Genomic DNA, 20736 nt, shown 5'->3' with positions numbered 1-20736 from the left:
AATGGGAATCCAAAAGCAATAATAATCCTTTTAGGAAATACTGAGTTATGATGGTGGCAGATGCTTCATGCATATAATTCAAATATTTTCTAACTGGTGAACCAATGGCTACTAAACATATTTTTTAATAGTCAAGGTAGCAGGGGAGAATGAAATACATTAAGGCATGAATGAAGCTAGTAGATACTTCTTTGAACTGCACAGTTCATATGGATTTATGACACTGAATAATATTTATCTGGAAGAAAGTCAAACAACCCACTTCTCTCTCACAGATAGATCTATTACTTAAGGAAAATAGTGCAAAAGTTTCTTGATTCAGAAGTGATTTAATTGTAGTCTTCTTTCTTATTAAAATACCTCTCCAGGCTCATTTTTTAAATGTTGCAGCATGTACAGTAAAATACTCAATTTTTCCTCAGTTGTAACCTAGATAAGTAATTTCACAAGCCACTTGTGCAGAGTTCCAAAATCTTTTCACATTGGCAATGCAGTGATTTTACTTGAGAGCTCTTCAAAACATAGTTTTCCATTTCCCCCCCCCTTTTTATAATTTTGCCCCTTCCCTACTGCATTGCAGATGCAATTGTTTTGTCTATATGTGAAAGTACAGAGATTTTTATGTATTGGACCTATATGGTGAAACTGAGGCATCTGAAGAGGACATTCATAGTTGATGTTCTGGATATTCTTCCACAGGATTTGTCTGAGACCTTTCTACATATTTTCTGCTGCTTCGGACATGCAGGTGAACAGTGACACTGACATTGAAAGTGAGCAAAAATGGTGGAGTCCAGACCTGTAAGGAAGAAAACTTTGCCAAATCAAAACTTTACCAATAAGCTGTGAGAGGGAGATTAGTGATGGTGATTCACTTGTACTGTGTATAGGAAATATTATGGTAATAATTTTTTTATGACCTCTCCTGTCTATTGCTTCAATTCTTAAATTCTTAAATCTGTTTGGTGGTGACCAAATTTGCACTAATGTGCAGTGGAAATGGGGAAACATGTTAGATGAGAGTGTGGACAAAATATTGCTGAAGTCTGACTTAATGGACCTAATTTAAATGAACATTTAAATAGAAATTGCAGCAATTAGCTTAAATGAGGGTTTAGGAATATCTCTTGTTCTTCCAGTGCAGGATTAGTCATGAAGTATGACTTAGCAAATTTTTAGTTATTGATAACTTTTGATGTTGCCAGGTAAATGCCATAAGACAGTGGTGAATATTATGGGTGAAGTGGAGATGGTAAATAATTTGTGATCTTCTGACAGTGCTTTGAAAAGTCAGTTTAAAACTCAGTCCTTATAGATGGAGAATGAACACTATGATTTTTAGATAACATGCTGCACAATTTATTTTAAACATCCACTGGAATGGATGTTTAATGGAATGGATGTTTAATGGAAGTATAAGGATTTTATCTTAAGTCAGTGAGTTTTCTTTCACAATGTGGACCTGTAACATTGAGAGGGTGATAAACAAACACAAAAGGGAGATTGTAGATCTCTTGCTGTTAAGAAAGCTCTTTATCTATATGCTGTTTATTTATAATATGCAGTGTCCAGAATTTCCTAGATATTCATGTTCTTTGCAGGATGTTAGTTGGTCTATTTTAGGATATTTTTCTGTTCAGCATGATAGTGAAAAGAGGAAACAGCAGTACAAAGCCCATGTAATTTCTCTGAACTATAGAGGCAATCAAATCCCCTAGCACGTTATGTCTGAATGGGCACATGCCTGTGAAACATTCTGGTCAGAGGAGACACCATCCCCTTTTCCAGAAGACAAGGAGGATTTAGTTTCACAGTAGCAGGATGGAGGGTATAAATTGCCTTTGAATCTTATGTTGTGTGCATCCTGAAGTGTGGATGCCTGTTACTTGCCTGCAGAAGAGGACCACTTCAACCCTTTCTCAAACTGTTCTGCAATATTGTTTCCCTGGTGTGACCAACCTCTTTATTTGGAAAGCATCTGGAGTCTGTTCAGCTACCTCCATATATGTGTTTTGCTTGACAAAACTTGCTATGACATTTTCCTGGGTTTTTTAAAAAATATTTATTATAAATGTTACTGGCTTTAAGCAGTGCAAGAATCAGTAATTCCAGAAAGACTAGTTGCAGCACAAGAGGATGGGGAACATGCCACTACAGTAAATTGCTTCAGCTACCTGCAGGCTCACAAAAGTCTTATTTTCATCTAAGGGAAAAGGTAATTCAGGTGTTGAGGACAGACCTTTCCTCCTTCTAGCAGAAGACAACATATGAAAAGGGTGGAAGTTCAAAAACCCTTAAGCTGTTCAAGGCAGCTCAGCCATTGGAGCTGAGAAAAGAGTGGTGTCTCAGGAACACCTTTGAAGACTTTGAAGCAGCACCTTCTGTGAAGTAAAGAGTAATTTGTACTGATAAACTATTTACTAACTTATTTCCTCTCCTCCCAGAAGAGAAACTCCTGTTACCTTTTTTCCCTCTCAGAAGAGTGTGTTGCTCTAAGCTGATTGTCCTCCCCTGTGGAAGTCCATCCAAGACCTCTCTGCAGAGGCATTGACATCTTCAGGGCACAAGTCTTGGCATGGGTTGCTGGGTGTAACCTGCTGTCTACATAACCCCTGTCTAGCTTGGAGAAACTTCATCTCCAAGAAAGTGAGGTGGGAATTTTCTTTTGTGCTGTACCAGCTGGGAGACTTTTTCAGAAACTCAGTGCTGTGGTACAAGTCTTCCAAGATGTACTCAGGATTTGTTTATTTCCTTTTGCTGTTGTGGGAAATTGTTCCTCTAAAGGTAAGGTTTGCTGTTGTTTTTTTTTTCCTGGCATTCACCTCTTATAACTAACAGAGCACTGCAATCCTTTTTAGCCTTCCTTTTGCTCTGTTGAGGCAGCTGATTCTTTAGGGTTTTCATAAGCAAGCACAAGTAGGAAAGATAGGTCAGCTGTGGCAGTGAAGAATACTGTGAAAGGTAATTTACCCAACATCCTCATTTTACTTTAAATCATGTCCCAGCTTGCATTGCAGCTCTCTGTTCCACTGCCTGTTTTTCCAAAAAAATTGAAATTGAGGGCTTCATGAACAGATGTGCTGGATCTACCACATTTGTGTGATAGTAGGGAGTGGATTGAGGAAGGAGACCAGGTTAATCAGCAATGATCCAATGTTGCAAATAGGTGTTGCTTTTTTATTTACTTTCTCTCATACTTTCCTCTGAGCTCTGACACACTCCTGGTACCCAGTCTGGAAAACTGCTGAGAACAGATAGTAATCTTCCATTTTGAGTGTCACTTCAGTAAAAGGTCCCTGTACATTGTAGATACCTGCACTTCTCTGATGATGGTGTTCTGGGCTCCCTGGTTTCAGAGAAATATGGTCTTGCATTTTGCAGAGTGGTTTTGTATTTTGCTTCTACTTTGTGCTTCCACTTCCACTCCTGTCCAATGCATGCTATTCATAGAAAAGCAATGGAAATGTTAATTTAATTGGGGATTTTGGAGTAGAAAAGAATCTACATAAGGTCCTGAAACTAACATGTATTAGTTAGTCTGCAGTCTGCCAGAGATGGTTATTTAAATAAACCTGACTTGGCTATGTCTGCCAACAAAGGCAAGTGGAGCAATCAGAGGTGGATACCTATCTCCCCCAGGAGAAGGGAAAGAACAGCATTTGGGCTCCCTAGTCTCAAAAAGCAATGGTAATGCAAGATGGCAGCTGGGGAATCTTCTCTTTGCACAGCAACTTGGCAGATTTTAAAAAGAAAACAATGGGGGGAATTTGAAGTCTGGTTTATAAATGACTTCCATACACTTTTAAGTTGATAAAATTCAGTTTTATATGTTTTTATATATATTTATATAGATATTCCATGATAGATTCTTTTTTCCTAACTCTGAAAAGGATAATATATGATGTGTTAGAATTTCTGTCTTAATTCAAACAAGAGCTAAACATATATATTAAATGTAACATGTTCATAGTGCAGGGGGCAGTATTGGCCTGTATAATACTATGTGATTTGTGTACGAGACACAGACAAGTGAAAACTCTCCCATTTCCATCTCTCAAATATATAAGTAGTGATTAAAAAACCCTCTGAGGCAGCTTCATGCTTGTTTTGAATAAACTTTGCTGTTTATTCAATCCCTTTGAAGATGTGAGGGATGACTTGGGGCACAAAACTCTGTGAGAAAGATGTGTAGAGTCTTCAGGTCCTCAAAACTTTATACTTTGACCTCATTGAATGTTGGTGAAAAAGGGGAAAAAAAAAAAAAAAGGGAAAAGCTAGAAAACTAGTCTTGTTTATTCCTTTAATTAGGTATTTCTTTTAAATAATTAGTTGATTGGATTACTACTCACATCTAACCTCTTTAGCACAGAACTTTCATAGCCAAGTTTTCAAGCTCTCCTCTTTCTTTTTTTGCAAAGCATTTTATAAAGCTCCTCTCTCCTTAAACATAACTCCTCATTCATGCTTTTTCCTTAGACTGCCATGTATAGTCATTCTGGTGCTGTGGAGACCATTAAAGAAAAACAGATTTTCAAAATTGCCCTTCAAGAGTGATGGCCCTTTTGTCAAAGTTGCAGTACTCTGAGTGAGTAGAATTGGAATCTTTTTGTTGCTATCACAATGCCATGGCTTAAGTAATAACTTCAGCTGTCATCTGTGTAGAAAATTTCTCATTGGTAAGCTTCCTAAGCTGAAGAAGGTTTCTGCATGTTTTCTTAAATCAGCAGCTCTGAGTCAAAAGGGACAGACCACAAAAGAGGCGTGCTTTTGTCTTACTGATAATATTTTTAATAGCATTTGACAGAAAACTTCTGGCCAGTCAGTAGAGCTTTTAATCAACGCTGTCAGCTTGATTGACTTGACTCAATGGAAGTTTAAATGAACAGCACCTTTCCACCAAATTAATCAGTGCCTTTTTTGTTTGGTGCTGATTATTTTACTGTTAATTTTGTAAATTTTTTTTTTTTGTCTAATTTCTTAGATAGAAAGCTAAAATTAGTCTTTGTCTGATACTGCTGCTTGAAATTCTCCACAGTATGCCTAGTCCTGGTGGCAGTCTGATGCTAACACATTATTAAGATGCAGGGAATGCTGCAGTATTCTTAAGTGTCTTATCTTCTGGTGCATCAGTACTTATATATACATAGTTCACTGTTTTTGAAACTTTTTTTGGAAGTGTGGCATTCTCTGGGTCAGCTGTGTCTGTGCTAGTTCTGGACAGAAAAGATAAAACTATCCTTAATTACTGAGAGTAACAGAAATCACAATTCCTCAGCCCTGAGGAAAGTGGATAAGTGCTTATAGTTAAAGATAGTTAGTAGTCTCTTCAGCTGCTACTCCTTGGCTATCTTTAGCCCTTGCAGCCTTTTCTTCCAACTCTCTATTAATGGCTGTGTGGCTATGGGGTGAGTCAGTTGCCATCAAAACCCTACAGTCTAACTTTGAACAGAAAAAGAGATGAAATTTCACTTGGAAGCCACTGTTTAAGAAGCACTAGATCGACTTTAATAAAACTAGAAGGTGAAACTGTGTAAATATCTGCTATCACACTCTTATACCTCCACATGAAGAATAAATAGGGACAATGCAATTCAGTGACATAGCTGAGATTCTTTCCCTTCTCTTAACTCCCTTCCAAAGAAAACAAACAAAAAGTTGTTTTTAACTGGAAAGGAACAAGAAGCTATTTCCTGCTAGGATAAGGATTAGGAAAAAAATCTGCCTAGTTTATTTTGGCATTAGCAGAATTAGAAGACATGTCAATGTTTTACAACTGTTTGAATATAGAATTAGCAAAACATTTTGAAATATGTTACTGGCTGACTCATCACACTGGCATAATTGAAGTTCGGGGATCCAACTCAGAATTACAAAAAAGAAAAGCCAGACAAATACTCTGCTGCAATTTTGGTTTCAGGCATTAGTGGTAAGAGAATAAAATAGATTCTGGATTATTTATACATGGACAGATATATGAATACTTTGTAGTTGTACTAATTATAGAACTTGTTTCAATATTCACACAGGCCATATGTAGGGATCACAATAGACAATATATCAATACATTTCCAGTATCTCATGCTAGCCCTTCAGCATGGGATAACTTCTCTGTTTTTGTTGCAGTCCAGCAAGTACTTTAGATAGCTTGCTGTCGGAAATGATTGCTTCAGTTTGTTCTTGCTCACTGAAGTGCTATTTCTGTCTTGGAAGCATTTTTGGATGCATTTCAGTGGGCCTTTTGATTGGTACTCCTGTACCTGCTTAGCTCTGATGAAAGTAAGGTCTCTGATCTTTCTCACTGTTTTTCTAGTCTTTGTTTAAAAAATGTAAAAAAAGAAACTATAGGTGCCTTTAAGGAATTTTGCTGCTGAGAAGTTTAACATGAGGACAGAGTCTAATTTGCAGCCACATGTGTCAGAGGTGGCTTTGAATTCTCCATGGACTATTCATGAAATACTTGTACCACCATCCTGAGAAAGGCAGACCTACACCTAGACTCCCTGGTACCTTGTTTTACAGTGATGCCTGTCCTCATGGGGGCACAGTGTGGATTCTACTCTTCTCAGCTGCCTTTTACCACCTCTCTGCTGAATGTCAGCATCCTCCTACATCTTCGGTCCTTCAGAACTGAAAGAAATACTTGTAATTAACACCCTTCCTGCACAGGGCTCAATCTAAAGGCTTTTAATGTGGATGGTGACTACTGTCCTCAACTGAGAAAGTGGAGGAAAAGAGGGCAAAGCCTCAATTTTCCCAAATCTGTGTGCTGTGATAAAGGAGACAATCAGTGAAGGGTATAACTGGCCTGCCTGGGACCTCCATCTCTCTATCCCATTGCTCTTTATTCCTTGCTATCACTGGCAGTGTTGACCTAGTGATCTAGGAAGTGAGTGTCTGAGCTGGCTGAGAGGGGTGTCCCAGCTTGTCTCCTACAGGCAAGCAGAGCAGGGAAGAAGGCTGCTTCCAGGGCTCAGGGAGGAATCATCCTGTGCTGGACCTCATTCCAGGTAACAGCAGCAGCAGAGGGAAATCCAGTCTCTGACTCGAGTTAGACCTGTTTGAAGACAACAGCTGTGTCCTGGACCCCTCCTGAAACTCCTAAGAGATAGGTTGGGGAAGTACTTGGATACAAAAAAAAATTACTAGGATTAGTTCAGTTGATTAGAGCATGGGACTTCTGATGCCAAGGTTGTGGGGTTTGAGCCTCATGTGGGCCATTCACTTAGGAGTTTGATCCTTGTGGGTGCCTTCCAATTCAGAATATTCTGTGATTTTGTGATTCCAGGGATAAAGTTTGTACAGCTGTTGCTTCAGCCATAGGGGCTTGTAGGGATATATACATAGTGCTGTGTGCCCTACCAGCTTGTCATCACCTGCATAAGGCTGAACAAAAGATGTTTCTGACAGGCAGGTGGACTTCTGCTCATCTGAGCTCCTCTCTGCTTTAAAGACATGGCTAATCCACCAGAAGGCAGGTTAGTGCTTGTATCCATCAAATGGCAGTCATGGTAGTCACACTCTTTAAGTAGAGTGAAACCAAATTTGGTTGCCTACAACTTGTTGCCTCAATGCAGCAATGAATGCAAGAACTCAAAGAGTGCTGCTACTTGACCTGTAAACTTTGTCTTCTTGGAAGTTGCTCTCTCACCATGAGGTGAGCTGTAAGTTTAAGGAAAAGGCAAGCAATATGATACGCATTCATGTCAGATACTTATGGCACAAGTTCATAATATTTTACAGTCACTGTCTTGATGTTTACTATTTTGATGGCTTCTCTCACAAAATCAGACCACCAGGACTTAAACAAGAAAGGGAATCTCAAACTTCAGCTCAAACCTAGTGCTATCAATATTCTTCATTCCCTTTTATCCTTGTTACTTCCTCTGTACCTTAAAATCAAATGTGAAAAAAAGACAACATATTTTGTAACTGCTTTACTCACCACCAAAAGGCTTGGTGATGTGTGCAGCATGTTTAATGGTGGGCATCAGTGTAATGGAAAGTAGCAAAAGCAGTGAAGAATAGCCCTGTGTTCTGTTATCACTACAGGAGGAATGTAAGAAGATAATATGCCCCAAACTTTTGTCAGAAAATGGCTTGCTATGACTGCTCCTGCAGTTCTTTGTATCATTCAAAAGAGGTTCCTAGAGCAAACATACTGGCTTGTCCTTTGTAATCCACAAGGGGAAAGAGGACCCCCTAGAGAATTATTCATGTTTTTACCTCCAATAAGCTATCCCTTTTCTTTAATGTGTACCAACTTGACTCAGCTGCTTTCTGGTTATAGTTGAGGATTTTACTCAACTGCAGAGAGCTGCTAATGTTAACAATTGCAGCAGCACTCTAACTGGGTAACTCCTTAAGGACTATTCCTAGGAAAGGATTGAAACTGCTTAGAGTGAATTTGGCACCTAGCAATAGGAAGAGTAACATTCATTATACAAAGAGCTTTCTGAAAAGCAGCATCAAGTACTTTAGAGACCTGCTTTGGACCTAGCACCACAGACATACTGGTGAATGCTATGGCAAAGAAGAGGTGACCTTCTCCAGGTCACAGGCTACCTGGCTGTCTGAGGTGCTAATTCTTTTGCTGCAGGCTCTGCTTCTCAAAAGACAGTTTTTGCAATATGCAACAAAATGTGTTAAGGCTGAGACAATATTTTGACAGTTAGTTTCCCTCTGCTCTGATGGCTTTGGCTGAAAGCACCACATCAATAACATTAACTAAAGAGAAGTGTGCAGACATCTTGGCAGAGTTTGAGGGATGACTGATTGGGCTGGTGCAGTGGAAGAAATCCCCATTCTCCCTCGTGCTCAGAGCATGAACCCTGCAGGAGCAGAGGAGAATGTCCCTGGGGGTCGGTATGGGGATGCTCCAGGGGAGCTGGAGGCAGGCATACTATGGCAAAACTGAGTTTTAGCCTCCACTGTGCAAACCTCTTACTCAAAGATGCTGATACATCTGTGACTAATGTGTTGGACTTGATCTCTCTTCAGTGTACTGACTTCCCTTCTGAGCACTTTCGAGCATTGGCACTTTACTGATTTGTTTATTTTAAAAGTGGATTTTGTCCCTGCTGAAGCCTTACAGCCCCTGCTGTGCGACACTCTCTCAGGAGAGCAGACTGACTGCAATGAAGTACATAGCTGTTTGCCAGAAGTGAGTGGCTCACTTTCTGTTATTTCCCTTTTTCTTTTTTTTTTTTTTTTTTTTCAGTCAATGATTTTTCCCTGCTTGGGTTTTTAATCATAGCCAGTTTTTCTCCAATAGCCTGTTCTCCCTCATGTGTCTGTGGATATGCGTGCACATGGGAGAGAGGGAAGCAAAGAGGGAGGCAGAGAGTGAAACAATTCTTGGGCTATGTTGACAGATGAATTCTTCCACAGTTGTTCAGGTTCCAAGCCTGTCGGCAGCACTGCTGGTAAGTGGGAGCAAATACGGGTTAGGGAGGGGAGGGCGAGGCTGCCCTGGTGGGGGCTGGACCGAGAGGGGCCTGTGCAGTGCCTGGCACAGCAACAGGCAGCATGGTGAGGAGAGCTGCAGCCCTGGGGACCCCTGCAGCCACCACACTGCCCACAGCAGCCCCTGCACACACAGCTCTCTTGTCAGCAAGGGATTTTCCTCCCCTCCTCCCTTAATAAAGATCCCTCAGCTGCTATTATGGGTTGTATCCTTGGCTTATTGTGGAAGCAAAACGAAACAAAAAACAAAGGGAAAAAAAATCTGCGTGGTTTTGCAATCTGGAGATGAGCCTTTGATCCTCTTGCTCAGCCCGAGGATGGTGGCATGCTGGCACAGCTGCCCCCTGTCTACACCTGAGCTCTCCAGGGCTGCCTACACAGTTCCCTTTGCAGGGATGGGGGAGAGGTGTGTGCCAGAAATGTTCACTGCTCCCCACCAGCGTTAAAGGTGGAGAGAGAGAGTGTGTGTGTGTGTGTGTGTGTGTGTGTGTGTGTGTGTGTGTGTGTGTGTGTTGAGGCAGCAGCCGTCCTTGCAGAGCTTTAACCAAAGTGGTAACCTGCAGCTATGGAGTCACCGACTAAGGAAATTGAAGAATTTGAGAACAACTCTCTGAAATACCTACAGCCAGAGCAAATAGAGAAAATCTGGCTTCGTCTCCGAGGCTTGTAAGTAGTACTTTTCTTTTCATCTCCTCCAATTTCCTCCCACTGTCAAAATTATTGTAGCACTTTATTTTTTCTTCTTGTTGTACTTTGAAAATCTCCCAGCAGTTTCCACACCTGTTCTCCAAAAATAAAGTGACTTTATCTTAGCAAAAGATCAATTTACTTCCTTAAATTGAGCTGCTTCTTACATTAAACATTTTCTTAGCAAAAAGATCAATTTACTTCCTTAAATTGAACTGCTTCTTACATTGAACATTTTGTGGAAATGCAGAAATGCCATTAATGTAGCATTTTAAGATACAAGCAGTTACTGGAATTACTTCAGGTGTTATACTAGAAAAGTTTTGTTATAGCCTGAATGATACTTTATTGAATCCTGTGTTTTCAGTAATCTTACCCTTAGCTGCAGCATAGAGACTTTTCCCCCACTGCAATGTACACCATTTCTAGCACTGACAGGATGCATAAGGACAAAATAGGCAGAGAAAGCACAATTGGAAAATATTTCCAATAGCATTTGTAATGGCAGCAAATTAATCTTCCACTGATTTGATAGTACTTATTAATTTATATGTTAAGCCTGACTTGCCATGAGATGACTGTATAATGCCTCCTGAGTAGAAAAAAGTATCTGTGCTTAAAGAACTTGGCACTGCAGGAAAGAAAAAGCTGTATTGTCTGCCTAGCTTATTTAGAAACAATGTTTGGTGTTTTTCATATTCTCAGAATGTAAAATTCTGTCAACCATTTGGCCATCATTTCTTGGCCATGGCAAAGAGGAGTGTTACCATGTTAAACTACAACCCTTCCTGTGCTCAGGACTGTTTATGTTTGTACATTTTTTCTTCTGCCTCACATGTTAGAGTTATTAAAATTTCAGCCTCAAGGGAAAGGCAGGGGGAAAGGGGCCAAGGAGATTGGGAAACAGCAGAAGCAAAAAACGAAGAAAGAGTAGGCCAATAGTTAGAAATAAGCAGGTCCAAGTTAAACTTGAGTTGCTTTTTGGGTGTTATTTGTGTGTGCAACTATGGTATAGCCAAAACTTCTGTAGGACTTCAAGCAATATAAGAGATACGACTTAACGTGTTTCTTTCAAAGCATCCTTCCAGGAAGCCTGTTTTTTGAAGGAACCTGATCAAAGTAGCTGACAGCTGTCTTGTGAGACTTCCTACTAGAAGACCCACACTAAACAAACCCTCTATTAGGACTTCTTGAATTTCTGTTCAATACAGAGTTTAGGAGCGTGCTGATTTGGATTCTACCTGAAGTTCATAGAAAAGTAGCATTTTTGTTCAGGACTTCTGCAGTTAGTACAAGGCAGTGCCTGTATATTATGCATCAAGCTTGGGTCTCTTCTACCTTTTAGAAAGTTAGAATAACTGTAAGGCTTATTCTAGATATGTAATAACTAAACCTCACACTGTTTTTCAGTATAACCCTCTTGGTCATCACTGTGTATGAGTGTAACAAATGTCCCTTCTTCCAAGTTTCAAGATTGCCTAAAGAGGAGATAATTTTTTTTTTCTGTACAATTCTTAATCACTCAATGAAAATGGAAAAGAAATTTTTCCATTTCCAGTATTTTGTGGAGGCTTAGTGCATCCATATACACCAAACTGAGGTAGTGCATCCATATACACCAAACTGAGGTTTGGCATAATATTTCATAATTTTTCTTGTCTGTCTTTATGCATGCCTATACATGTAAGAAGAACAATCAGATGTGCACAACCCTCTTAGTTGAAGCTTAAATAAGAGACTTCATCCTAGAGAGGATAAATACTACTTGAGAAAATACCTCTCTCCTCTGCCACTAGTAAACTGACAGCCATATTTCACTGGAATTACTCACAAAGCACAACACTGCTATCAGCACAGTGTTACACAGGCACTGAGAGCATGCTGCTGGCTGAAGCTACCTGAGGAGTTGTAGTCTGCAGCAGGCAGATATCCAGTAGATAACTGGATACTGGGAAGGGCTGTGTTGATTTAAACAATCTGAGGTCTCAGCATTGTGTTGGACATCTCCTTGGTTGGACTTCACCTGTGGCAGCTCTGGTATTTTCCTCTCCTCTTTCCACCCCCAGTGCCAGCTGGTATGTTTATTCACAAAGATTTTGTGGTTAAAACAATTTTCATCACCTGACTTTCCTAGGGGGCAAGGGAGAGGTGATTTTTCACCCCTTCATAGCCTGCTTGTGTTATGGGTTATGTTTTGAAAGGAATGGAAACTCAAAGGCTGCAAAGTAGTGGTTAAGTTGAAGTCTTTTCAGATGCCCTTAATTTTCTGCTGAAGCAAGTCTGGTGAGGGGTTTTTTTTGTCATGTTCCTGATATTGTTCTGTCTTGCAGGATGGCTGGCCTCTGGGGGTTTGGGCTTGAAATGTGTATTTTCAAGGTAAAGGAATGTCTTTTGGATGATGGAGAAGAACAGACTTTTGTGAGGCTGAGGTGTCTGAGGGTGTCTGTTGCAACATGAGTCACATTTTGCTGTAAAAGACAGAGAAGTTATTGAATTTGTCTCTGGAGTGAAAGGGTTTACTTCTCCCTCCTGTTTTGTATCGCTCCAAAATGTGGTTTAGTCAGGACAGCACAGTTGCTTTATAAGCACAGCAGTGTGAGGTAGTGGTTGTTAAGCCATGCACAAGTTTCTTCTGCTTTTACTGTTTAAGAACAGTACTGCATGTGCTGTGTAATGGTACTCAGGATGATCTCTTCCACAACCTTGCCCAGAACCAAGGTTAGGCTTGACAGGCCTGTAGTTCCCCAGATCATCCTTCTCACCCTTTTTGTAGATGGACTTTACATTTACTAATTTCCAGTCAGCTGGGACTTTTCTGGCAAACCAGGTGTTTTGTTTAACCCCAGTCAGCATTCCAGCACCACACAGCCACTTGCTTACTCCCTGCACCAGCAGGATCAGGGACAGAATTAGAGGGGGTAAAAGCTAGAAAACTCCTGAGTTGAGACAAAGACAGTTTAATAGGGAAAGCAAAAGCTGTGACACAGAAGCAAGACAAAACAAGAAATTAATTAATTGTTTCCCAAAGGCAGGCAGGTGTTCAGACACCTCCAGGAGACCAGGCCCCCATCACATGTAATGGTTCCTTGGAAAGACAAAAGCTGTCACTCCAGATGTCCCATATTTCTCCCTTCCCTCTCTTTATATACTGAGCATGATGTCATATAGTATGGAATGTCTCTTTGGCCACTTTGGGTCACCTGCCCCTGCTCCCCTCAATTTCTTTTGCTACCTCCCCACTGGCAGAGCATAGGACAAGAGAAAAAAACAAAACCCCTTGACTTATGATAAACATGACTTGGGGAAAACCCAAAATGTCAGTGTGTTATCAATACCCTTCTCATTTTGAATCCAAAACAGCACTCTTAACAGCTACTGAAATTAACACTATCCTAGACAAAGCCAGGACACCAGGACTGCTGGCAGATGACTGAAAGTGGTTTGGCAAGTGGTTTGCAGTTCCCTCATTATTCTGTGGTGGACTCACACACTTGTAAGGGTGTAATTGGAATAGCAGATCACTAACCATCTCCTCCTGGATTATGGGGACTTCACCCATCTCCCAATTATCAACTTCCAGCTTAGGGAGCTGGGTATCCTGAGGACAACTGGTCTTGATACTGAAGACTGAGGTAAAAAAAGCATTAAGTACCTCTTCCTTTCACCTGTCACTACACTACCCTCTGCATTCAACAGATGGAGACAGTCCTTGACCCTCCGTTTGCTGCCAATGTATTTGTTGTTTTTAACCATAGTGGCCAAATCAAGTTCTAGTTGGGCTTTGGCCCTTCTAGTCTTCTTCCCACATGACCCTGCAACATCACTGTACTTGTCCCAAAAAACCTCACCCTCCTTCCAGAAGTGATATATTCTATTTTTTTCCCCTAAGGTCAAAAAAAAGTTCTCTGTTTAACCAAGTTGGTCTTTTTCCCTGACAACTTGTCTTCATACACATGGGGACAGCCTGCTACTGAATATTTAACAGTCCATTTTAAAGAACATACAGCATTCCTTCACCCTTCAAGGCTCACAAAATCTCTGTCAATCAATGTCCTAAACAGATCTGTGTACAGCATCCAGCTCTAGGGCCCCCAATATCAGAAGGACATAGACTGCTGGAGCATCAGAGGAAGCCATAAGGATAACCAGAGGGATGGAGCATGTCTCCTGTGAAGACAGACTGAGAGAGTTGGGGTTGTTCAGCCTGAAGAAGAGAAGGCTCCAGGGAGACCTTATAGCAGCCTTCCAGTACCAAGGGCTTATAATGATGGGATAAGGGGTAATGGCTTTAAACTTCTAGAGAGAAAGTTTAGTTACAAGGAAGAAATTCTTCACTATGACAATGGTGAAACGTGTTGCACAGAGAAGTTGTGGATACACTATCCCTGGAAGTGTTCAAGGCCAGAATGGACAGGGCTTTGAATCCCTGATCTAGTGAAAGGTCTCCCAACCCATGGCAGGCTGGTTGGACTAGGTGATCCTTAAGGTCTTTCAACCCAAACCATTCTGTGATTGCAAAAAGCAGTCTCTGAACTGTGACATGAATGGGATGTTTGAAATTGAACTCACTAAGAAGTTTGGTGGGCAGATAAGGTATAGACATATGTAAAGCAGTGTCATTGAAAACTTCATGGTTTTACTGAAAATCTGGAACAGTATAGAGAGTTTATGGCATATCCTTATCTTCCTCTGCAAAGCACCCTGCATCCTGTCAACAGTGAAGAGGTCTGAATGATCAGTCTTGCATAAGACCAACTTCTTCTTAAAGTAAATGATGAAGAATCTTCCAATGAAGATTTCATTGGAAAAATATGAGCTTTGGCAACTGAAGATGATCTGGCAAATGTTAGGGTGTCCCTGCTGAGTTACCTGGTTGCCCATCTTATCTGAATGTGCTTTACAATATTTTTAGAATTCCTTAGTTGAAAAATGTCACAAAGGGAACAGCTGGTTCTACCTGTCATAGTATACTGATATGATTAAATTTTATTTATGTGGCCATCATAAACAGGAAAACAGAGAACTCTTCAATTCCAGAAGCACAGTCTGGACTTTGTCCCTCAATATTTTAGCTCACAGAAGACATTAGGGTTTAAAAAAGTCCTACATAAAAGACCACTTTGTTAGTAAGTGTGTAAATATGTCAGTTTTCAAGGGGAAAATAAAAATATACTAATTAGTTTCTGGAGGCGAGAGTCTCAAATGCTTTCTTCGGTCTTGGTTTCAGACGTCCTGAATGTCCAGAGTTTCTAGGTTTGAATTGAAGTCCTGTTTGCCCTGAGAGCAGAACAGAGCTACCTTCAATCACATTTAAGTGCAGCTGCTGCCACCCTTTTTCTCTTTTGGCTTTCTTGATGGACATAGAGAGGAAATACATGCCAAAGAAGAATGTTAGAAAACCTCTCTATAGACACCTTAGGTCCAAGTTTCCCTTTTATTATGGTTGTCACAGTTCACAGAAGGATTAGGAAAGTCTCATTTGTCAGCAAGTGGATGCTGGGTATGTGCTGGAGGCAGCAGTGCAGCCTAGAGATTCCTGGTTTGAGTGAGCTGTGGGTATGGATGTCTTGATTAATTTTAGTTTCCAGGGTGTGGTTGATCTATAATAGTGTTCTTCATGTAGAGTGAAGAAGGGCTCAATTTTATCAGCAGGCTAACATGTAAGTTAGTCTTATTTCCTACTGCCTGTGGTATAGTCCATGAAGGAGCAATGGGAACAAGAGAAGTGTTGTCAGCTTCTAGTCTCATGCCTGACAAATGGACAGAGGAAAGAATATATTCAAATAAGTAAAAGAACAGGACCTTCAGAAAAAGGCAATAAAAAGCAATGCTGTTTGTAACTGCATTTATTCAGTAGACTGATACATTTTGCCAGATACATTTTGCCAGAGTCATTCTGTGACTTTGTTTCACAGACTGACTTTCTTTTGAATCTTATCTCAATATGTGCGTCCTGTAAATAATGAAAGAGGGAAGAGTTTGTGTTAAATAGTAAAATGTTGACCAAGCAATAATACACACTGTTATTTTCCATAATTATAAAACAGCTTTTATTCTTCTGAAGATAGTACAAATGAAATATATTCATTTCAAGTCCCAAATGTCATAAACTCACCACAGTCTTTCACAGAAGAAGGAGTCTCCCGTTGTAATATTATATTCAGTGCTTTTCAAGTATCGTTCTTATGAAGCTTGCAGTCCTGCAACAAATGAAAAAAGTTATGTTTACGAAGATGAACTTAAACCTTAAGTCAAAGTGAAATTAAGGGTCTATGTCTGAAATTCTTTTTTATAACTGTCTTGGTAGGATAGGAGTCCATATAGAAAAAAGCAAAACCTGATGGAAGACATCACTGAAAAATCCTCTGCATGTGTTTTAAAAGCTGTGAGGAGAGGTCCTCTCATAATCTGACAGCTTTTGTTGGATTCAAACACTGTATTAAATCCAGCTCAGACCTTGAAAGGATTTTTATTTAATGTGTTTTTGCTTCTTCCTGCAATCCACACAAAAATTTCCAGTTCCAGTCCTTTTGTCTTGTTTCCTCAAAAATCTCTTCAGATTCTTCAAAATCCTAGAAAAGGCCTGACTCTGATCCTGACTGGTAGGTGAGGAAAGCTCAAGGTTCACATATTAGGGTTGACCCAGTAAAAACTACAGAAACAGTGAAATCTTTACAAATGCAAATTGCTCTCAAAAAACTGGGAATTTGGATAAATCAGAGCTTTTCTAGAAGGGCTTGTTTCATAAGGTTTCATAAGGATTCATAAGGTTGTTTCTGATCTCCTAAACTGTGCTGTATTAGAAAGCATTGATACCAATGTGTTTTCAGGGCTGAAATTAGAATGCAGCTCCTGGTCTTCAGTGTGGTGTTGTTGGTGGTGTTTTGTTGCTGTTGTTTGGGATTTTTGGTTGTTTTTTTTTTTGTTTGTTTTTAAATTTGCTTTTTCTTTGATAAAACTGTGTCTCTGCCAAGAATTCCAATTCATGTCACAGCAGTCTGACTTGCCTTCTTTGGGAGGACTTCCATACCTGTCACTCAGTTACATGGGATGCAGGAGTTCACATGAGCTTAGGTATGCAGCAGGAAAAGATTGTCTTGATCTTTCTTGTCAAGAGAGATATAGGAGACAGTTTAGTTTTTAAGATGAATGTAGAAATGTATGACAACAATATATGTACAAACATCCTGAATGGCTGTTTGTGTCACTTGGGTCACAGGGCAATAGCTGTAGGGTGATTAGGGGTGATTTCTTACAATAATTGAGATAGGTACTTTTCATGCACAAAACTCCTAGCCAAGACAGAAAGCTTCACAATATCCATCTGTAGCATGAATCCTAGCTAGGTGCAAAGCTCATTTCAGCACTAAGATTAGCACAAGTTGGATGTAAAATCTATGCAATTTATAACAGCTAAGGTTATACAGTGCCCTTGAGCTATGGCTGTGGCAGGCAGGGCCAAGGAACAGAGGTAGAGCATCCTTACAAGGCTGAGCAGTTCAGAGGGTTGCTGTAAACAATTCTCAGATCACAGTTCCTCCCATGCCTCTTGTGGAGCAGCTGGTTTTCAGGGATTCACTAATAATAAGCAGTTACTGGTATCTGTTGAGCAATGAGTCTGAATACACAATTTACATATGCTTCTCTACACATATTGATGCAGCAGGGACAGTTATAGCCAGATGGAATAACTGTCCTTTTCCAGACTTGCTTGAAAAGTAAAAGGAGAGGAAGCTGTGGGAATTGAGACTGGGAAGGGAGAACTGGGAGATCATCTACAAAAGAGCATACTGACTCATAGAAAAGTTGGAGAGGACAACCAGACAGAGCCTTGTAAAAAAATTAGAAATTAAGAAAAGGGTGTTGGTGGGAAAAGATGTAATCCTGTGAGTTCTTCAGATTCCTACATGTAAACACTTGCTAGATTTATTTACTTCCAGATTGAAATAGTTCACAGCCCAACATATACACAAGTTATTTAGGAGTTTGAGTTCTGCTGGAAATCACAGTGACAAGGACTGGTTTAAGAGCATTTGAAAATGTGACCCATCTGTAGCATTTTTTGCATCTCTCAGATTTTAGTGAAGGCCTTGAAGGAAAGCCTGGTTTCTGCAAGAACACCACTGGTTGCAACTGCTGCCCAAAATACTTCTGTGTTATGTTCTATGCATGACTTTGTTGAGAAGAATGAGGATCTCTTCTTTAGGAGGCCACTGTTTTGTTTTGTTAGAGAAAGAGGGAAACTTATTTGGTACCTTGGCCATGTTTTTGCTGTATTATCTGTCAAAATTCTTCCTCCCATGTGTTCCCATTAACACTGTCTGGGCAGTTATTTTTTCTCTTCTGTCATTACACTAGTTTTATATGTGCAGAGAGCCTGCAGATTTGGATGCACTTTGACTGGAGGTGTAGAGGTAGTTCATATTGTACAGTCTTCAAAGTGCCTTTCTGAGAAAGGCTTTTGCATAAATGCTCAGCAATCTCTTAAAGACTTGTTTCTAATTAGCTGTACTGCAGTGAATATCTTGCAAACGGAGAAGAATGTAATTTCTGAGTTGTGTAAATTTGCTGAAAAACTTAACGTAAATTATCATAATCATCCTAGCTAGCCTCACATTCTATGAAGTGTCAAATTTCAGTTTGAATAACCTATTTACCTTATGAAGGCATGTCTGCTCCTCTTCTGGGCCAGAGGCTCCTCCCTTACAGCAACCAAGCTTTTAAAAGCCAGATTTGCTGTCCCAACCATGGCACCTGGTATGCAGAAAGGACAGGACTTACTTATTTAAATACATCTTTATATCTGAGGCTTCTGAAGACATATCCCACTCCTTCCCCCATAGTTTCTGTGCCATCTAGATACTTGTGAGACAGCTGATATCAGCATGGAGGTAGGGTCTCAAGAAATAAAAATCCTGCACAGCCCCCTTAATTCTCTGTGTATATGCTCAGCACCTGTTCACATCTACTCACCTGCCCATCCCAGTTCTCTCTCCCAAAATTTCCTCCTGTGTGGCAAGATATTCCCATGTTGAGACCACAGGACAGTGTTTTTGAGCTTGCAGATGGTAGTACTGCCACCTCTCTCCCCGCTTTCCTCACTTCCTTCCCTTTACCCTTATCTCTAACTCAGTGGAGTCAGCTGTGTGCCGTCACATCTGTGTCATTTGTGCCTAGGGAGGGGAGGAACAAAAGATGGGCAACCTTCTTTACTCTCTGCAAAAATAGTGTTGTATCAATACAGAAATGGGGTGAAGTAAGCAACAGGCATCCTTCAAAAGATGATGAACCCTGCTGCAACCATCAATTTTGAAGATAGGAGTCTCTATTAAACCCTTCTCCTCTGCAAACACACTTTCACTAGCTATTCCAGAAACCCATCATCATTCACGTTATTTTCCTCTGTAATGTCTGCTCCTGAAAACATGCAGATTTCTAGGAAGCCTAGAGAAAGAGCATTGGCTCTCCATGAGAAGTTTAAAAGTTGCATTTTCCTAAGAGTGACATTAATTATCTGGCCTGCTAGTGAAGAAGCGTTATTAGACAGCAGCAGTCCTGAGTTGCTACACAAAATAGTGTTGCTAAAGGGTTTGAATAATTTTCAAAGTCTACCATGCTGCTGAAGGAGGGAAAGTTTGAAGGTTGGGATTGGGAAGTGAACCTTCTTTTGGAAAGGGAACACTGCATCTTTGTGTAGGATTTTTTTTTTCCCAGTGTATAGGCTTGTTCAACAGTAATCCAAGTGTTTTAGATTGTAACCCAGAGGAAAAGATCTGGCACAAACCCATGAGATTTAAAATTCTGCGTCACACCAGCTGTCTGTTAACAGACAGAAGGGGTAGGTTGTGTTTGGGGGGAGGAAGATTGGAGGGGGAAACAGTAACAAGCAACATTTAGATCTAAAAATAGCAACAAATAGATTTACTCCAGCTTAGAGCTAGATGCAAATTTGTTTAGTGACTCTACGCACACAGCTTGTCAGGCCTGATATAATTCCATTCTATGTTTCCTGTCTTTGTATTTCCCCCAGAGCATGAACAATGATTCCCCCTCCCCATTTTCATGCATGCTATAACATCACAGAGCCATCCTGCACGAGAAAAGCTGGACAGCTGACAGCTGGCTCCTACAGAATCTGAATATGTTTTACATGGTAGTGATGATTAAAGTAAGTTTTTAACCTATACATGCTTGTTTCTTTCAGGGTCTAACAGATTTTTCCCACTGGGAGAGTAGAATTCATGCTAAGCAATGTTAAGTACTTCATGACACATCATGACACATCAATTTTTTGCTCTGCAAAGTTCTGCTTTGTCTTATTCACAGTACACTCCTTGTGTTGATTCATTTTCATTACTTTCTTCTTAGTGAACAGCTAAATATAGCTAAAGGATGTCCAGTAAAGACTATGTATATCCCTTTTCTGAGACACCTAGCAAGGACGAGGCATCCCACTTGTTGACATTAGTTGTTGCCATGTAAGCACACTGTGCAGCACATTTATGCTCCACACAGCGGTGGGAGGTATTCTTCCTTCTTGGCCCCTCTGATCCCATTGTGCACTAAGTGCCACATTGTCTTCCAGTG

At 40.3% G+C, this 20736-nt stretch overlaps 1 protein-coding gene across 5 annotated transcripts in view; it reads left to right on the top strand.

Moving 5' to 3' along the window:
• Nucleotides 1-20736, top strand: part of PDE1C (phosphodiesterase 1C) — a 200321-nt gene that overhangs the window by 57360 nt on the left and 122225 nt on the right. For 2 of the 5 annotated variants that reach the window (XM_079301995.1, XM_079301994.1), the window contains exons 1-2: nucleotides 9277-9422; nucleotides 10026-10128. The exons of the other annotated variants lie outside the window; for them this stretch is intronic. In XM_079301995.1, coding sequence (XP_079158121.1) covers nucleotides 9362-9422; nucleotides 10026-10128 — 164 coding nt within the window. In that variant the 5' untranslated portion in view covers nucleotides 9277-9361. Of the gene's footprint in view, nucleotides 1-9276; nucleotides 9423-10025; nucleotides 10129-20736 lie in introns of those variants that run through there. 5 annotated transcript variants of the gene reach the window in all.

This window comes from Erithacus rubecula, assembly GCF_903797595.1.
Source record: "Erithacus rubecula genome assembly, chromosome: 3".
In the NCBI taxonomy this organism is placed as follows: domain Eukaryota; kingdom Metazoa; phylum Chordata; class Aves; order Passeriformes; family Muscicapidae; genus Erithacus; species Erithacus rubecula.
This window is presented reverse-complemented; position numbering and strand designations above follow the sequence as displayed.